The sequence below is a fragment of the Diplodia corticola genome (assembly GCF_001883845.1).
Source record: "Diplodia corticola strain CBS 112549 chromosome Unknown scaffold3, whole genome shotgun sequence".
NCBI lineage: Eukaryota > Fungi > Ascomycota > Dothideomycetes > Botryosphaeriales > Botryosphaeriaceae > Diplodia > Diplodia corticola.
In genome coordinates, this window is record NW_017971482.1 from 827,949 (window position 1) to 846,134 (window position 18,186).

The 18,186-nt window shown below is 59.7% G+C and overlaps 5 protein-coding genes across 5 annotated transcripts; 2 read left to right on the forward strand and 3 right to left on the reverse strand.

The window, feature by feature from the left end:
* Nucleotides 1–2,341: 2,341 nt before the first annotated feature.
* BKCO1_3000271 (phosphoserine phosphatase) lies at nt 2,342–3,529 on the reverse strand (the record flags this gene model as incomplete). Its single annotated transcript, XM_020274176.1, has 1 exon — nt 2,342–3,529. One exon carries the CDS (start codon nt 3,527–3,529, stop codon nt 2,342–2,344), a length of 1,188 nt encoding a protein of 395 aa, XP_020134607.1.
* A 230-nt stretch (nt 3,530–3,759) lies between these two features.
* Nucleotides 3,760–4,959, forward strand: BKCO1_3000272 (short chain dehydrogenase; the record flags this gene model as incomplete). The annotated part of the gene is made up of 2 exons (XM_020274177.1): nt 3,760–4,036; nt 4,151–4,959. 2 exons carry the CDS (start codon nt 3,760–3,762, stop codon nt 4,957–4,959), a joined length of 1,086 nt encoding a protein of 361 aa, XP_020134606.1.
* Nucleotides 4,960–5,868: 909 nt separating this feature from the next.
* BKCO1_3000273 (glycosyltransferase family 1 protein) lies at nt 5,869–9,350 on the forward strand (the record flags this gene model as incomplete). The annotated part of the gene is made up of 3 exons (XM_020274178.1): nt 5,869–6,775; nt 6,865–7,208; nt 7,278–9,350. The coding sequence occupies 3 exons, from the start codon at nt 5,869–5,871 to the stop codon at nt 9,348–9,350; spliced, it is 3,324 nt and encodes a 1,107-aa protein (XP_020134605.1).
* A 1,165-nt stretch (nt 9,351–10,515) lies between these two features.
* Nucleotides 10,516–11,415, reverse strand: BKCO1_3000274 (uncharacterized protein; the record flags this gene model as incomplete). Its single annotated transcript, XM_020274179.1, has 1 exon — nt 10,516–11,415. The coding sequence occupies one exon, from the start codon at nt 11,413–11,415 to the stop codon at nt 10,516–10,518; it is 900 nt and encodes a 299-aa protein (XP_020134604.1).
* Nucleotides 11,416–12,430: 1,015 nt separating this feature from the next.
* Nucleotides 12,431–13,063, reverse strand: BKCO1_3000275 (non-classical export protein; the record flags this gene model as incomplete). The annotated part of the gene is made up of 3 exons (XM_020274180.1): nt 12,431–12,628; nt 12,685–12,948; nt 13,022–13,063. 3 exons carry the CDS (start codon nt 13,061–13,063, stop codon nt 12,431–12,433), a joined length of 504 nt encoding a protein of 167 aa, XP_020134603.1.
* Nucleotides 13,064–18,186: the final 5,123 nt, after the last annotated feature.

Below are 18,186 nucleotides of genomic sequence, written 5' to 3' on the forward strand. Positions count from 1 at the left end.
TTCGGCGATCAGACAAGATAGCCACATCCCTGCATTCCGAGCAGGGGATCAAGCATCGTATCACATAGTCCCCATTCCCGTCTTGAGCGGTCGGACCCAGGTGGGCATACTGCAGCCACATGTTGCCTATCATGATAGAAGCACGGCATCAACCACTTTTGTCTATGAGTGACCAGATTCGCCACCTTTCCCGCTGGTAAGGCGTCCACCCAGTTCCAACACGCGTCTAGAACGCGTCTATGACGCCATGAACTTGGCAGCATACACAAAGCGTCATGCCACCTGTCGTAACACCTATCTGGAAAGGTTCCAAGGGGAAACGAGCAACGAGCACGCAATATGGACGTGCTGAGTTCGATCCTCGTTTGTAATCCCCTTCTCTTAGCTACTGCTATCTTATGGACCTATGACAGCTTCATGGGCATTTGAAGCAACTGCCCGGATGTAGATGTAGGCCTGAAGGATTGCATGACACATCCACACGTGTTCTCTGACTACCCACGTACGTAGAGTGTTCTAATTTGGCGAGCAGTCTTGCGAAGGTCCGAGTTTTGCGGCCTGTTATGCAGGTAAGGGAAGGAGTTTGTTCGGCGGAGGGTTTTCCGGTTGACAGGCGGAAGAAGTGGTCCATGAACGCCGGTTTTCAGAGCACTCAGGACATCACAAGCTCGTCTTAGCAGATGTCGTTTGATCAGACTGCCACGTCGAGAAGGCCGTCTAATCATGGAAAACTTCTCTCTGATCACCGTCCATATTGGAATGCCACACGGATCATAGGGTCTCGTGTCTCAGGTTGTGGTAACGGTGACGTGGGAGGAACCCGTCACGACCTCAAAGGTACGTTTTCCACAAGGCCTTTTATGTCCAAGAACAAGCCACGATACCACCGCAACAGTATACCGGAAGTCTTCCTGAGTTCTCGGAATTGGGGTTGACAATCGTCCAGCAACGCAGGAAGCTTGATTGCTATCAGCGTATGGGCCGACGCATAGTCGCGAGCGATGCGAACAAAGTAAAACAACAACGCCGGTCGAGCAGAGAATCAATCGGAGCTCCTCGAGAAGATGATTACCAAAAGGTCGCATCACAAACACCAGGACTAGAGGGAAATCACCTTTGCCACCGTGGTCAAATCTTAACGCCATTCTTGTTGATCGTTGTCTTTTCAAAATGGCTGAAGAGGAAGAGTCCATCGCACAGTCGGAGAAGGATTAGGCTGCGCCCATGCCGTCTGCGATGGTGGAGTAAGATACCGAGATGCCCCAGACTTGAGGGTGTCTGGCCAGAGCTGTAGCAGCGGCGCTGATCAAAACAGCACAGAAATATAGTCATTTCAATCGAAACGTCCTGAGAAATGTCTCAACAAGCATGATGCCTGATTAGAATACCAACATTAGATGCTTTGGTAATGAAGGCAAACGAAACTCGCCGTTCAACTGATGCCCACCGCATCCGCCGTTTGCACCTTAAGCAAAACAGGCAGCCGCATGCATATAAGCACCGTCCTTCCCTCTCTCTACCGTGATTTCTCTTCCTCACAACACACACACATACACACCACCAGCATGTCGTCAAACGAGGATATCGACCATAACTCTCCGCCATCCAGCCCAGACGGTACTTTCGCGCGCAAGTGAAGCGCCAACCTTACGTTTGTCTCAATTGTCACAAAAAGGTGCACGTTGGCTTGGCCAGCTTTGAAACTGATCGTGAATTCTGCTGCGTGCACTGCAGCAAGGCGCTCGAGGTTGGTGAGTGGCCAAGTCAAGGCGTATGACGATGCGGGCATAGGATAACAACGACCTGAAGTGTGTGGACGGCCCCTTCTCAGAGTTGCATGGAGAATGAGAAGGTGAGCTTGATATGGTCGAAAAGGACAAGTCGATTTGAATGTCAAGTCTTGGTATATACTGTTACGTAGAAGTAACGTAGTAGCAGGGGAATACAGTGGCCTTTGCATCGTGTCCAGATCGCATTCGTTATGATCATGCCAGTTCGTCGTAGCCATGAAGAGAGATACATCTATTCCTATATTCATGATCCTCATATCATGGACTGCTCTTTACTTCAGCCTCTCCTTTGGACAGCCCTGTTGAAGGCAAATTATCCTGATAGGACGTGATAGACAATGCTCAACTCTCGTTAGTCGGGCTTGTGATAGTTGTGGTATCAAAACACTTTTCTGTTGAATCGGAATTCGAACTCGAAACAAAGATTCATCATCGCCCTACAAAAGGCAGGTTCCTATGGAGTTAGTCCATAAAAGACATGGCGCGATGCGCTCATCAAGCATCACTGCAGGGAATAGAAACATAACCACCCACATTTTCGATCCGGCCGCCTACCGCAGCAGCTCCTCCTGCTCCGCCCTCGAAAAGCCCAGAAGGTACAGCACGTTGAGCAAGCTCTCGGAGTTCAGACGGGCGGGCGCCTCCATCTGGACCCTGGCCTTGGCGTTGAAAGCGACGCCCAGGCCTGCGACGCCCATCATGGGCAGGTCGTTCGCGCCGTCGCCGACGACCAGGACCTGCTCGAGCAGGATGCCCTCCTTCTCGGCGATCTCCCGCACGTGCTGCCTCTTCTTCTCGGCGTGCACGATGTCGCCCTCCAGCTCGCCGGTCAGCGTCTTGCCGTCTGCGCTGACGACCAGGTGGTTCGCAAACGCGTAGTCCAAGCCCAGCTGCTGGGCGAACCAGCCCGTCACGGGGGTGAAGCCACCGCTCAGCACCGCCGTCTTGTAGCCCAGCCTCTTCAGCGCCCTGACCAGCTCGGGCGCGCCGGGGGTCGGGGTGATGAGCTTGCGGATGTTGTCCCAGACGTCGACGGGCACTCCCTTCAGCAGGGCGCAGCGGCGGCGCAGCGACTGCTCGAAGTCGAGCTCGCCGTTCATGGCGGCGGCGGTGATGGCCGAGACCTGGGCCTCGACGCCGATGTGGCGGGCGACCTCGTCGATGACCTCCTGCTGGATCAGCGTCGAGTCCATGTCGAAGACGGCCAGGCGCTTGTGCGTGCGGAAGGCGCCGACGCGCTGCCAGATGGCCTCGACGTTCCACTCGCGCTCGAAGCGCGAGATGGTCTCGTCCTGCCGCAGCGACTTGAGCGTCGCGGCCACGTCGTCGGCGAAGGCCGGGGGCAGCGCGACCGAGATCTCAACGACGCGCGGCCACAGCTCCGAGTCGAGCACGCGGCGCACGGCTGTCTTGTCCTGGAAGCCCGGCAGCACGATGTCGAGGGTGCGGAGGAAGTCGGTGAGGCAGCTCTGCGAGATGTAGGCGCCGAACAGGTTGTCGAGCGGATTGGGGCCGGGGGTCGGGGGTTCGAGCGGGTACTGGCTCAGGTCGTTGGTGGGCACGACGCCGCCGGCGAGCGAGTCGAGGGAGGCGCGAGAGAGCGTGTCGCTGGGGATGTGGTGGGCGGCATCTGGGTGCGGCTGCGGCGAGCGCGGGGTGGTGGCTTTGTAGAAGAGCGTGCACACGACGCGGGCGGGGGCGCCGGTGGTGGCGATGGCGGCGGGCGGTGCGGCGGGCATTGTGGGCTACGGTCAGGAGGGGGCGTAAAGGGAAAGGGAAACAGGAGGGAATAAATTCTGAGCCTACTTTTTTGAGTGTTGCGGGGTCTGGCGGCTCCCGCGATCGGCGACGCCAACAGAGCTTAGACCACGACAGGAACAGGCTGCCCTGCGCTCGTCCAGCTCCTCCGTGTCACCTCCGTCCCCTTCCGCTCCGCTTCCGGTCCGTGTTGTCTCGTTGGCGTCGAACAATGGCTGCCGCATTGAACCCAACCCAGCAGCGCATCAGGCAGTCGCCGCCGGTCGACATCACCAAGCCGTGCAGCGATGCGTGGGTCAAGGGCAGACATATCCTGATCACCGGCGGCGTTGGCGGCTTCGGCGCCGGGTTTGCTGCGAGATGGGCTGCTGCTGGGGCGTCCGTCGTGGTTGGCGACATCAACGTCCAGAAGGGCGAGGACTTGGTCAAGGGGCTGCGCGAGGAGCTCGGCTCTCCGAACATCCATTTCGTGCGCTGCAATGTCACTGGTAAGTCCCGGGCATCGTCACAGCGGGCTGCCAACGACGTTGCCCTCGATCGATGCGGGTAGTTGATATCTCCGTCCAGACGGGTTCCTGCTACTGGCACTCACATCCTCTCAGAGTGGGACTCCCAAGTCGCCTTCTTCAAGGAGGCCCTCAAGCTCTCCCCTCACGGCGGAATCGACGTCGTCGTAGCCAATGCAGGCATAGCAAAGAAAGATGACCTCGCAAATCTCCACGCCCTCCCCACCGACGAGCCGCAGCGTCCAGACCTCGCCGTCACCGACGTGAACTTGTACGGCGTGCTCTACACGGTGCACCTGGCCATGTTCTACCTGCCGCGGAACCCCGGCTCCGTGCCCTCGTCGCCGGACCGCGATCCTCAAAGCATTACGCGTGACCGCCACCTCTTGCTCGTCGGCTCCATGGCCTCGCTGGCGCCCATTGCCGCCCAGCCACAGTACGGTGCGGCAAAGCACGGCGTGCTCGGCCTCTTTCGCTCTCTGCGCTCGACCACCTTCGCCCACGGCGTGCGCATCAATATGATCTGCCCCTATTTCGTCGAGACGCCCATCCTCATCCGTTCCGCCCGCGTGCTTCTTGCTGGCACCGGCTTGGGCCAGGTCGGCCACGTCATTGAGGCCGCTACGAGACTTACGGCCGACGCAACCATCTGCGGGCGTGCACTCAGCATCGGTCCGCCTGCCAAGTCGATGAGAGATGAGAACGGCGTCTTGATCCCAGCCGTTGGCGAGGATGCAGAGGGCGCCGACGGCCCGGAGACGGGTATCTGGGAATGCTACGCCGACGACTTCGAGCTGGTCGAGGCGTGGACTCGGCGGTGGGTCGCCATATTCAGCTACATCGAGGCCGCCAGGGGCTGGGTTGGCTGGGCGAAGGATATCCTCAAGGCCGTGTTTGGAGGGTGAATGAGCAGATGAGCCATGTCCCCGAGAGATAGACCGCGATAGCAATGGTTCAAAGTGTACAGCATACTGATAGGAAGTACCTAGGCCGCCAGTGAAGCCAATGTCCCCGGAAAGCTGTTATTCTCGACTGTCTCGTGAGAGTGCCTTGGCTAGGCTGAAACAAGAGGGGCGTACCTGGGCTCTCAGGCGTCATCGCGCATTAGCGCAGGTGCGGCTGCCAACGGCAACTGAACACAAGCTCCCCAGAACAGCCCAGCCACTAAGTCCCCAAACCAAGGTCGCCATCACTTCTCCCAGACGGCCGCGATGCCTGCTGTTTCGCTGCATGGTCTGTGGCGATCCAATCGCGCTGTGCCTTCTTTGCACAGCCGCCCAGCTTCGCGTCTCTGCGTCGCCGTCTTGGAAGAAAACACCGCGTTAATCTATTCATAGTAGGAGCTGCAGCCTCAGTCCCTGCTTCCGCCACTATGCCGTCAACAAACTCCTCTGAAGATCTGCTGCGTGCAGGCAATCACGTTGCAAATCAGCAGCCCTGTCATCGCCGATGGGCAGCGTCTTTTCATTTCCCATCCGCCATCCCACCTGAAACAACCGGGATGCCAGAGCTTATCCCACCCCGGCATTGCAGAAATCTTGATAATGTCTGTTCTTCTTCGATCATGAATGCCCCCGCCCCGATCCTCTCCCCTCTTCTTCCTCTGTCTTCATGTCCCAGCGCCGGATAGTCCGCTCTTTCTTGTCACACTCAACGCCTTCTCATCTATTCCCGGACGCACTGCGCGACCGCCTTTGCAGGCCACGACAGACCCTGCGTGTCAGTGTAAATCAGTCACACGCTCAACCTCCGAAATCCTGCAACGTACTACCTTTGGGATCCCACTGGCCGGGAAGAGAGCTGCGACGTGCGGGATGCCTTTCTCTTCGCCGTCTTCTCCGCATGTAGCGGCCAACCATCCATTCTTCTACGACTTCGACGACTACTCGCCGTCCGAGAGCGATTCTACGTCAATTACCTCTTCTTCCGACGATGAAGACGATGAACTTGTTTCGCAGCAGCAACCCCCCGACCAAGCATCCGGGAAAAGACTTCAGCGCCGCGGCACCAGAAAGAGCTTGGAAAAGATAAAATGTCATGAGCGCGAAAACCACTGTGAGGATGAGACAAGGGCATCCGAAAGACGCTACTCGCGTTTCTCGGTGGGGAACCAGTACTTCAAGACCAAAGGAAAAGTGTCGAGGCTGGACGGACGCCTGAAGATATCGGTCAACGAAATTGCCAACAGCGGATGGCTGGCGAAGGCGCTCGGATCCGGTATCCGGCATCATTTAGGCCTCACGAAAGGACAAGGGGGCGAAGAAGGCGAAGGTGATGCGCGAGACCTGACCACAGAACAGGGGCAGCAGGAGAAACCGCCTCTCGATGGCAGAAGACCTACCGAAGCCCTTCCGAGCAACATCCCGAGACTGAACATCGTCATCATCGTAATCGGCTCCCGGGGGGACGTTCAGCCCTTTTTGAAAATCGGCAAAATTCTGAAGACCGAATATGGCCATCGCGTTCGCATTGCCACGCACCCGGCTTTCAAAGACTTTGTTGAAAAGGACTCCGGCCTCGAATTCTTCTCCGTCGGCGGCGATCCGTCTGAGCTGATGGCGTTCATGGTGAAGAATCCGGGGTTGATTCCCTCGGTCGAGACAGTGAAGACTGGGGAGATTGGAAGGAGACGAAAGTCGATGTACGACATGTTCAATGGCATGTGGAGGGCTTGCATCAATGCAACGGACGACGAAAATGATAGAGAAAACGTGGGAATGAGTAAGTTGAATTGTTGTCAGCGCTTTCGCGAACGAAGAGCTTATGAGGTTTTGTGGCTTGCTTTTAAAGAATGACTGACAGATGGCTAGTGGCAGACAAAAACCCCTTCCTCGCGGATGCGATCATCGCCAACCCCCCCAGTTTCGCCCACGTTCACATCGCAGAACGGTTGGGGGTTCCCTTGCACATGATGTTCACGTTTCCATACACTCCAACGACTCAGTTCCCGCATCCACTGGCGAACGTAAAGCAGACCGACATCGACGAGAGTTATACCAACTTCATGAGCTACCCACTCGTTGAGATGATGACCTGGCAGGGTCTCGGCGACCTGGTCAACAAATTCAGAGTCAAAACCCTGGGTCTAGAGCCAGTCAACACGTTGTGGGCTCCTGGCCAGCTGTACCGACTGAAAGTGCCCTACACATATCTCGTGAGCCTCACAACCTTCCTCGTCAGCGTCACAAGTTAAAAAAAAAAAGCTGACGAACAACCGCGGCAGTGGTCTCCCTCCCTCGTCCCCAAGCCTCCAGACTGGGGCCCCGAGATCACCATCGCCGGCTTCACCTTCCTCGACCTCGCCTCCACCTTCACGCCGCCGCCCGCCCTCGTCCGGTTCCTCGCCGCCGGCCCGCCGCCCGTCTACATCGGCTTCGGCTCCATCGTCGTCGACGACCCGGACGCCTTCACCGCCATGATCCTCCACGCCGTCTCCCTCGCCGGCGTGCGCGCCCTCGTCAGCAAAGGCTGGGGCGGCATAGGCGGCAACAGCAGCAGCAGCAGCAGCAGCGGTTCCAGCAACCCCTCCTCCTCCACCCTCCCCATCCCCGACACCGTCTTCCTCCTCGACGACACGCCGCACGACTGGCTCTTCCCGCGCGTCGCCGCCGTCGTGCACCACGGCGGCGCCGGCACCACGGCCATCGGCCTCAAGTGCGGCCGCCCCACCGCCATCGTGCCCTTCTTCGGCGACCAGCCCTTCTGGGGCGCCATGGTCGCCGGTGCCGGGGGTGGTGGCGCCGCCAACGACGACGACGACGACGACGACGCCAACGACGACGCCGGCGTGTGCGTGCCGCGCCGGCGGCTGACGGCGGAGCGGCTCGCCGCGGCGATACGGCAGTGCGTGGGGGACGACGAGGGGGGGGGGAGGCGGCGGCGGAATGCGGAATGCTTGGCGGAGAAGATCGCGCGGGAGGGGGATGGCGCGGAGAATGCGGTGGGGTTGTTTCAGGGGGGGTTGCCGCTGGGTCGGCGTCGTCGTCGTTGTCGCGTGCGAGGGGGTCAGGCGGCGGGAGAAGGGGAGGGAGTGGTGGAGGGTGAGGGTGGCGGCGGGCCGTCGATGCGGTGCAGTCTGTTGGAAGAGAGGGTTGCGGCGTGGCAGCTGAAGGACAAGAAGAAGAAGAAGAAGAAAAAGAAGAAGTGTGGGAAGCGGAAGGAGGGCGGCGAGGTGGTGAAGCTGAGCGCTCTGGCGGCCGAGATGCTGACGCAGCGGGGGAGGCTGAAGTGGGCCGATTTGCAGTTGGCACGGACATATGACTGGAACGACTTCGACGGACCGGGCGAGCCCATCTCGGGGGTCGGCAGCGCTGTGGCGGGGACGGTGGTGGAGGCTGCTCAGGGGGTGGGGTCGGTGCCGGCGAAGGCCGTGAAGAGCGTGAAGAAGCACAGCCGACACCGGCAGCTGGCGCGGCAGGAAAGAGAAAGGCAGATCCAGGAAGAAGCCGCTCAGGAACTGCCGTATCGAGACTTCCTCCTAGGCGACAACGCCATCGGGGTGACGGACAGCAATACCACCTCCACCACCGACGAGCATCTCCACCACACCAACGACTCCCTCCCCACCGAACTCCGCCGCACTGCCCTCCACGGCCTCCACCAATCCGCCTCCGCGCTCGCCCGCGCGCCCGTTGACCTCGCCCTCGCACTGGCTCAGGGCTTCCACAACGCGCCACGGCTGTATGGCGACGACACGGTACGGCCGGGCCCCGCCACCGCCGGCGGCGGCATCACGGGGTGGCACTCGGGCGTGCGCGCGGCACGGAGAGAGTTCGCGTTTGGCATGCTGGATGGCTGGACGGGGTTGTGGAAGCAGCCGGTGCAGGGGTGGCGGCGGGAACGGCTGGCGGGCGCGGTGAAGGGCGTGGGTTTGGGCATGGGCGGCGTGGTGTTGAAGAATGTGAGTGCCGTGGTGGGGCCGGTGGGGTTCTGCGCGAAGGGGTTGCAGGAGGAGGTTAGGCGGTGGAGAAGGGGGGATGAGGGGGAAGGGTGGGATGGCTTCATGAGGAGGGCGAGGATTTTGCAGGGGAGGAGGGAGGAGGAAGAGTTGAGGTTGAGGGGGGATGCTGGGGCAGCGAGGAGAGAGGTCGAGGAGAGGGTGTTGCATGCTTGGGGTGTGATGGTCGAGGAGGCGGGAGAAGCTGGTGGTCAAAATGGGAGGGAACGTGTAGGAAAGAAGGAGGGAGGCGATGAGGAGACGACACGGATGAAGGAGTCAGAGAAGTCTGTCCCGCGCCGGAGGTCGACATTGAAGAAAAATCAGCGTCCACCGCGCAGGAATACAAAAAAGAATTGAAGAAGCAAGATGTTGTGTTGGATGAAAAGACGAAAGAGTCGGATCCAGTTGTGGATATCGGCCATGCCAACGGCACAGTGGGTTGAGAAAGAAGTTGACCCATCTACATGGGAAGCGGAACCCTACATCCGGATGCATGTGTATTGTTTGAATACTCGCATCTATATCCGGATACCTGTATCGGCTACTTATGAAGAAGGTCGTTTTAACCGTCAGCATATTTGCTTCAACTGCCCACACAAAGGATTGCCGTAGGTCAGTTTCTTTCGTCACCCACTGTGGCGGCGCACCTGAAGCTAACGGGAAACATTCGATGACAGGCCACTTCGTAACCCCGATGGAGGTATCAGGAAGATATTAGAGGGCATGGTACTTCAGGGTTTTGGGTTGATTAAGGAAATTGACTATTTTCCCTACGGCAGCGTAGAGCTCAATGTTGTAAAGCGTTTGTGGGATTCCTTGGAGGAACGTCGAAGAATGACTGTTCATAGTTGACTTAGGATTCGATAATACAATGACCATCTACTTCCAACTTTTTCCCCGAATCTAGCGGCGTAACGACGGGCATGCCACTCACCCAGACCTTACGAGGCAGAATATGATATTAACCTTGATCAACTACGGAAGGAAAAGAAGTCCAGCACGGGAAATATCGAAAGGCGAGAAAGTGGTAGGGATATTCATAGATCTCGGAAGCCGTTTTTAGCCGCATTATATACAGGAAAGCTCGATAATCTATCTTTCCGGTTTTAAATCGCTGCTCCTCCTAAGCCTCCACTCAAATAAATCGACTGTTCCGCCGGATCTCAGACCTCGTCACCCTCCAGTGTTTCTATTCTCGATCACGGAGACCAACGTCATGCACTCCCGATATTTTGAGAGGTCGCCTTCGAGTAAGACCATGCCAATTCTCTTGTGCCAGAAGCGTCCAGTGGTCTAGGTGGGCTGGTGTTTCGGATGAAGACCGGCGTTGATGTTGCTGTCAAGCATTCATGTCGTTTGCCCCCTTCACGTTTGTCCTCTTTAACTCCCCTTCTTTCATACCCCCCCAAACCCTCTTCCTTCTTGTTTCGCCGTTCCAAAAAAATTCTCTCCAGATGCCACTTGGGCCTTGAAGCATTTAAACCTCGTTCGCCTTCTTCCACCCTTCTTTGAAACATTGCCTTCACACCCCCCTCACACCCTCGTCTCTATCCGCCTCCTCCGCCGCTCCCATAACCCTCATTAACCCCTTCCCGTCCGGCTGCACCTGCACCTTGACCTGCCCGTCGTCACCCCTCTGCCCGCCGCCGCTCCCAATCGAACCACGAAAAGCGCTCGCAGCAATGCTTCCACCCCGCTGCTGATGCTGATGCTGCTGCGGGGGCGGCGGCGGCCCGCTACCCCACGCGGCAGCCGCGCTTGCGCTGGGACCGTTAGCGGCGCCAGCATGCAACGCCCCCGCCTTCTTCAACACCTCCTTCGCCTCCTCCACCTCGGCGATTTGCCGTTCGAACGTCGTGATGGGCAGGAATCCGTTCTTGCCGGACGCCGCCGAGGCATCGCCGGAATACGCGTACGCAGCCGCCGCCGCGGTGGCGACGGCGCCGGCGGCGGAGGAGGAGGAGGAAGAGTTGGAAAAATCGTGCGGCGGCAGGGGCGACGGGGCGGAGGCGGCGCCGGCGCCGAACTTGCCCTCGCGGACGCGCTGGACCTGCTCGAGCTGGTGGTAGAAGGGGAGGTCCTCCTGGACGGGGGGCGCTACGCGGTAGCCGGCCGAGGCGATGGTGGTGGGTGAGAGCGGGGTGATGAAGCTGTTGTTGGCGCTGGCGCCGTGGAAGCCCGGGGGAGGCGATGTGGCCTGGGATCGTGGCTGCTGCTGGCCGTACGAATGGTGGTGGTGAGGCGGCGGCGGCGGCGATGTTGCTTGCCGGAAGGCGGACGAGGATGATGGGGCCGGGGTGGATTTGGAGGACGTGGATTGCGTCGTGATTGGCGTGCTTCCGTGGTGGAGGATGCTTGCCAGGCTGGCCATTTTGCCGGACGGCGATAGGGAGGTGGTGGGTGAGATGGGTGGGCTGGGCATGGTGGTGGGTTTCTGTGTGAGAGTGAAGGGGTTTTGGCTGGTGGTGGCTGGCTGCTAGGGACAGAGTGGCGGTGAGTGGTCTGACGGTGAGTGGTTCAGCCCTGGTTCTGGTTGTAGCTTGGCCAGTTGGTGAAGGTGAAGAAGTCCGCGAGAGGCTGCGCTGTAGGGCTTAGGCGTGACCGAAGGGAGAGCCGTGCGCGAGGCTCCTGAGACCCAAGGAGCTTTGTCCGGGATTGGATTTATTTTTATTTTTACGGCAGATCTGAGGCCGGGGGTTTGGCACGTGGTGATGAAGAAGTTGTCGACGGGGTCCTGACGATTGCAAAAGCGTGGTGTAACGGGATATGATGACTCTGCAGACGCGGACCAGAAACGACCGAGAAGAACACGTTGAAAAGGGGGGAAGCGGCCCGGAAGGCGAAGCTTGCAGGGCCGGCAGCCGGTTGTCTGGGAAGGGGGCGTGGACAGCAAGCAGAAGAACGACAGACGGCAATCGGGTTGTGATTGGCTGGAGGCAGCGAGTACAGCAGATCGTGCGGATGAAGGGGGGAAGAGCTGGTGAAGCGCAGAAAAGACGGCGAGGCGCAGCGGATGGGCCGGAGAATCGGCGCGAAAAGCGAACGGGCGGCGAGTCAAATGCACACCAACCGTCGTCGAAGAGCGCAACTTGGTGTATTTAGAACAGTACCCTCTGGACCCGGCATGCCAGCTTCTCCCAAATATTTCAATGCTATGTGTACCTCCCGCCCATATCTCGTAACGCCGTGATCTCGTCATCATGTACAGAGCTGCGGCCCTTCCGCCACTTGTATTTCCCTTTCGGTCCGATGTCCAACTTATCGATACCGACTGAGCCACACGTGCTTTCAAGAGAACAAGCAGCCACGCGAAGTTGAGTCCTGGCCCAGTTGGTTTTGCACTCCTTGCCATGCTTGACGTGCCAGCCCCCTGCGCCATGGCCGCATCCCTTCGCACCGAACGTCGTAAGCACCCGCAGCGACATGGCGCGGTTCGTCTAGACCTGGCTCATGGACGGGGCGCCGCGGCTACCACGCATGCTGACGCTTCCGCGGCTCTGCTGCCACGAGAAGAAGGCGGTGGCGCAGAAGCACGCAAAGCCGAACCACAGGAAGGCGGTCGACGCCTGCGCCTCCCGGCAACGCTTCTCGGTGTCCCGAGAGCCGTTCGTGATGGAGTTGCTGTGCGTGTAGCCCTGCAAGACGTGTTAGAGAGCGTCCCGAAGCCAACAGGGGTTAGTGCGGTACGCACCGAATTGCTGCAGCTGTGGGCCCCGAGGTAGGCGGCCAGTGCCACCGCGGCGCAAAAGTAAAAAACAACGTTGAGCAAGTCGAGGGCGATGATGGCCATGGGGATGCCCAAGCCCTCCTTGATTGTCGCCGGGATCAAGTAAAACAGGCTGAGCATGGAGAAGACGGAGACGAACATGGTGTAATTCACGATGCTCGGGTTGCCGGCGTAGGCGGTTGCGATCATGTTGCCGACGAGGGCCATGACCAGCAGAGCCCACAGGAGCTGCGCGATCGCAGGGTCAGCACAACGCGCTTGGGTCTGCCTAGGCTGGGGCCGCGGCCGGGGCCTAACTCACCTCAAGCCCTCGGAAAACAGTATGCAGCGCCTTGGAGGCCATGTTGGAGAAATCGGGGTGCTGCACGGGCGGATGCGCGTTTGAGGATGAGTGCGGCTCGTGCGGTTGGAGATCAGTGAGTTATGGGGAGGCTGGCAGAGTGCAGCGCGCAGTTTTGTGTAGCCCGTCACTCGAATGACGTCTGGGCGATGACGTGTAGAACTGGCGCCAGTGTTCCCGCTCTTCCGGCAGCTTGACGCGCTTTGTTGTCTGTCGGGCGTGCGACGGTCCGCCGAGCGGAGAGTGATGCGTGGATGATGATGCCGTGATGGAGAGCACTCAACAGCACAACGGCGACGCGCCCTGTTGGGCCCTCTTAAGTGTCGCTCGAGCAACGCCCAAGAAGAACCCACAGCAAGGATGTCACCGCCATCCCGCCCACTCAGCTTGTGTCTGTCTTCCGCGCACTGCCGCCCGCCGCCATCCGCCGTCACCACTGCTGGCCATCGCCGCCGGCCATTGGCCTCTCTCAGCTCGGCGTCAAACGCGTCCTGGCCACGCGCGCGACACAGCAATAACAATGTGGCAGCGCGACGCCGCAGACCCTGTGACGGAAGGGCGGCGATCCCCAGGGCGCTATCGTTCTAGCCTAAGGCCGCCCTGCGCCAGCCGTGATGCTTGGTTCTGTGGCTCGTGAAGTCACCTGCAGCTTCCTCTCATCACCCCACCGGGCCTGACTCTTCCCGCGCCCTCGCGGTGCCTGCCGGCTACCAATGGCCGCCGCCCTCCGCATTCTTGGTTCGCCGTTTCCCTTCTCCCTTGCCTCGCGCATGCTGCACCCCGAAATCCCCTCCGACCCTTGCCGGCCTAGGTTCGCTGGGACGGTTGGAAAGGCACGGCGAGCACGTGAGGGCTGGTCAATTTGATTGCTGACATCAGGCAACATTGCACTACTGCAGCATAATTGGGGAGTTTGCCATTCTGCGACAGACCTGATACGGCCTCCACCTTTCTTGCACCCATGCGCCTGTCCAGAAACGTTTTGCCGCGCACACGCACGCACTGGCATGCCGACAGCGGTTGAGCACGCTTGATGAGTAGACGGGCCACACGGATCAGCGATCTGCATCCATGCTGGCCCCTGTTTCTTAGGCAACACTTGTCGTCGCGGGGTAATTGACCTTGATCGTCCTCATCCAGCCTTGCGACACAGCCACCTCGTTGGATGTTCATCCGGACCCATGATGCAAGCTGCCAGTGCGGTACCTTGTAGAGGGCTGATAACCGTTGGTGGCCACCTGCGCCGACGACCTGGCCCGGTGGAAGTTGCGGTATTTGTTGTCCTGTTGCGAACAGCGATTCAACAAAGACCACGACCAAGCTTCTCCTACCAATAAGCTCACCGAGATCTGCCAAAGAAGAAGTCCTTGTTGCCACCATTCAGATAGGCTTATACCGGCGCAGATCCCTTGGGGAATTCTACCTCTATGCAGAGAAAGAACTACCCAGACAAAAGGGACCAAGGCGCAACGTTGTCCAATGCACGAATCCGGCGCTCGTGGTGGGTAGCGAAATGCAAAATCCGTTCAAATCATGAAAACTTCTCAGAGACGGACGTAAGAAAAATTGTATTCAACATCCGAGATCAAGACAGTTGCCGGACTGCGGGTGGACTCGTCGTCCCCTCAACGGCCGCAAACCTTGCGATCCCTTCGCGAGCTGCTGTTGGGACGTACTTTTCGAGGCCCACAGAAGTATCTTCCCGTTAGTCACCGCCAAGCCAGATTCCATGCTGTATAGTATGGGATGGTGATGTCTGGCACCCTCCCAATGCGGCGCAACGGTGTCATGCATGTCTCGGATAATCACCTCCGAAGGTGGAAGCGGCAGGCGACGACTATCGTGGACCTTTCCCCCGCCAGCTTCGCACCCCACGGCCAACCCGCCTGTTCTGGCTTTCCCAACACGTGTAGACCAGTCGGTCCCGCTTAAAATCATTGGCGCACTGCTGTTGTACAGCCTCAGCGCTCCTTGCGACGCCGTCGGCCGTAGCTTTGGCGCAGTTCATCAGTATAAGTTCAATCCTTGAGGGCGTCTCGCCAAATATGAGAGTACATCTACGTGCGATATTCCCCAGTACAGAAGATTGAGGGTCATATATCAAGCGGGAGAGTCCATTGCTCGCCTAGCCGCAGAGCGCTAAGCTCGCAGTGGCACCAGCGGCAATGACACAACAACGCGGGAGCGTCCCTGAAAAACGATCGGGCCCGGTGCGTGAATCCCGATTCATTCTAGCGACCCCAGCCTATAGGGGCAGATAGCCCGTTCTACAACGGCGATCGCGGGAGGGCTACAGTTCCGGGCTAGCACATGTTCTACAATATCCGACCACGCCTCGACTTGGAAGGCGGCAGATATATACTGGTCCAGAGTCAATGCGCGACCACGGCGGAAGATTTCCCGAATCTCCTGGCGAGTGCTCGCAGACGGGTACCTCATACGAGCCCCTCAAAGAAAGCGGCGTATGTGTGGTGAGCAAGGCTGGATCCTCGAGGCCGAGAAGGCTGCCGGGGGCGGCAGAATCTTGCCAGCACCTTTCTGGCGGACTCAGGGATCGAGTTCAGACGCCGCAGATCTGGGAAGTTGCTTTCTTTTTCCTCGGTTGCATAGACCGGCGGGAGCAGACACAGCAAGCGTCGCATTTGCCAAATGCTGGAAACCGGTGGCGCCACTTATGCTTATGGAGCCGCGGCATGGTTGAGAAATGTGCGGGCCCATGGCAGCGGACAGAAAGGATTTTTTCTAAGAGGGCCCCGCCGGCTGGGACTGCTTGCTAGCAGCGCAAGCGCCACGACGAAGCAGGCCGGCGGCGGGTGGGACGCGCCGGCCAATCCGGCAGGGCGCAATCAATCTCACGACAGCCGGTGATAATACGGAACCCTTGTGCGCAGCTCCTTCAGACCCGTCGAGGCAGCGCGGGCTGCGGGGTAGGTCCAGCAGCGCGCAGCGCGAAGCCTGACTGGCGGCGACAAAGCTTGCGTTCGAGAAGCCCCTCTTTTGGGCTCTGGACGCGTGTTTGGATCAAGGAATGGGCCGCTGCTTTGGTTAGCAGCGCGGCACATGAAGGCTAGACCAGAACCCACCTCGAACGGCAGGCCGCGTGACTGCCCCTTGCGGCCCCATCGCTGCGGCGGGCTGGAGAGCGCCGTCCCGGCGCACGTCGGGCCCGGGTCTGGAGAAGCGGCGGGCGGGCGCTGGCGGGCGCTGGCGGAGCGCGCTCTTCACTCGGCCTGGGTGCGCGGTGGGCGCGCGGTCGGGTGCGCAGGAGGGGGCGCGTGGCCAGGCGCAGCGCGCACCCCGGCCGGGGAAGGCTGCAGCACGCCGGGCGGACCGTGAGCCCTGAGGCGATGACGGGCCTCTGGCGATGCAACGCCGTGCCGATCGCGCTGAGCTGCAGCTGTGTCTCGGCGCAGAGCAGCCTTTGGAGCACCCCAAGCCGGCTAGCCTGCTTCCCCGCATGGCCAGTGCGCGCGCTACATACAAGAGTAGCGTTGTGCGGTGCCTGCCACCGCGCCCAGGCGATCTTCTGCTCTGCGAAGCCGCCGCTCTCTCTCGCGTCACTCCCAGTCCTCGCGCGCCCCGTTGCCAGCCCGGCCACGCCCAGCCCACTCGTTGCGCGGCCCCGCCCTCTCCACGCCCGCCGCCTGCGACCTGCGCCCGCGCCCCAGGCCGAGCCCCGAGTCCCCGAGTCCCCGCGGCCGCCACGACAGATCGCCGGGGAACAACGGCGCGAAGCGAACACTCGGCCCACCCCAGCTCCAGGGACTCGATTGTCAGTCCACCAGCTGCAGCGCGTCGCCTCCCGAGACACCTCCACCTCACGCCTCGCCTCGCTGTCCCTGCGCGCGCGCGCCCACCTCTCCCCATCGCAACGATACAATGTGCCTCCGCTGATCCCGCGCGAACGCCACGACCTGCCCTGCCTGATCGCCCGGACACCTGCGGCTCGAACGAGGCAAAGCGTGGCGCGCCTTCCCCACATTCTCCCCCGGCATACCGTCGCATGCCGCCCTGCTGCGTCCTCTCATGCCACGACTCCGTCCTGACACACGTCCAACCACCGCACCACCTCGCGCTCCACGCTCCCCTCGAAGAGATTTGGGATAGACCGGTACAAAAGTTTGGCGCATTGAAGCTTGCTTGTGCAAAGACAGGTACGCCGCCGCCGCCGCCTGCTTGCCCCCGGCCTGACGCCCGCCGGCTGACCGCCCACACAGCAGCTTTCAACCTCAGCAAGACTCGAGGACTGCGCGGCCAGAGTGGCGATAGAGCTCTCTTTCTGGTAAGCTGCCGCCCCCCAACGCCCCCTCGGATCGAAGCGGTGCTGCACCCTTCAGCGGCTCGCTCTGGCGCTGATGGCACAGTAGTGATTTTGTTGGAATATAGACATAGAGGCACTGTCGCGTCCGCCCCCTCCTCGCCTGTAATTGTTTCCCATTATTTTGTACACTAGGTAAGCGCCTTCATTTCCGTTCGAGTCGCTGCGCACGCGACTCCCGATCCTTTCGTCTCGGACTCCGCTCTGCGTGTGTCGCGATCCTCCCGCTTAGCCTGTCGTTTGGCCGATACGGATTCTGCTTTCGAATTAGCGTCCCGAGTTCTGGCAAGCCTTGAGGTGCAGCGTACATGCGCTACCCGCAGTGCATACAATACGAGTGCATCGACAACACCACGAGGCCTTGGTTGTCAGGAGGCTCACAGGGTTGCCATCACGGCGCAGGCTGTGATGACTATGAGTTCAGAATCCTCTGGCTTGGATTATGCTGGAGGAGGATGGGCCTTCAGTCCTTGGGCGAAGTTTCCCGTGGCTCCAGCACTGATTTGCGCACATTTCCTTCACCTAGATTTTTTTTTGGCGAGGGATGCCGTTCAAATTCCTTTCTGCGCCTTCGTTCTCCACCCCCGAATGGTACAGTGTTGACTTGAATGCATATAGTAATCACAAACGCAACGCGCGATTTAGCTACGAGATCTCAATCCCCAACATACCCACGCGGCTCAGCCTCGAACCTTGACCGCTCCGTTACATCCAGGCCTATCGCAACCCTCAATCATCTCGAAAACAGCTCCGACTATTTTACACACTAAGACACTGTCTCTGTTCAAGTAACTCAAAGGTAGGCTTA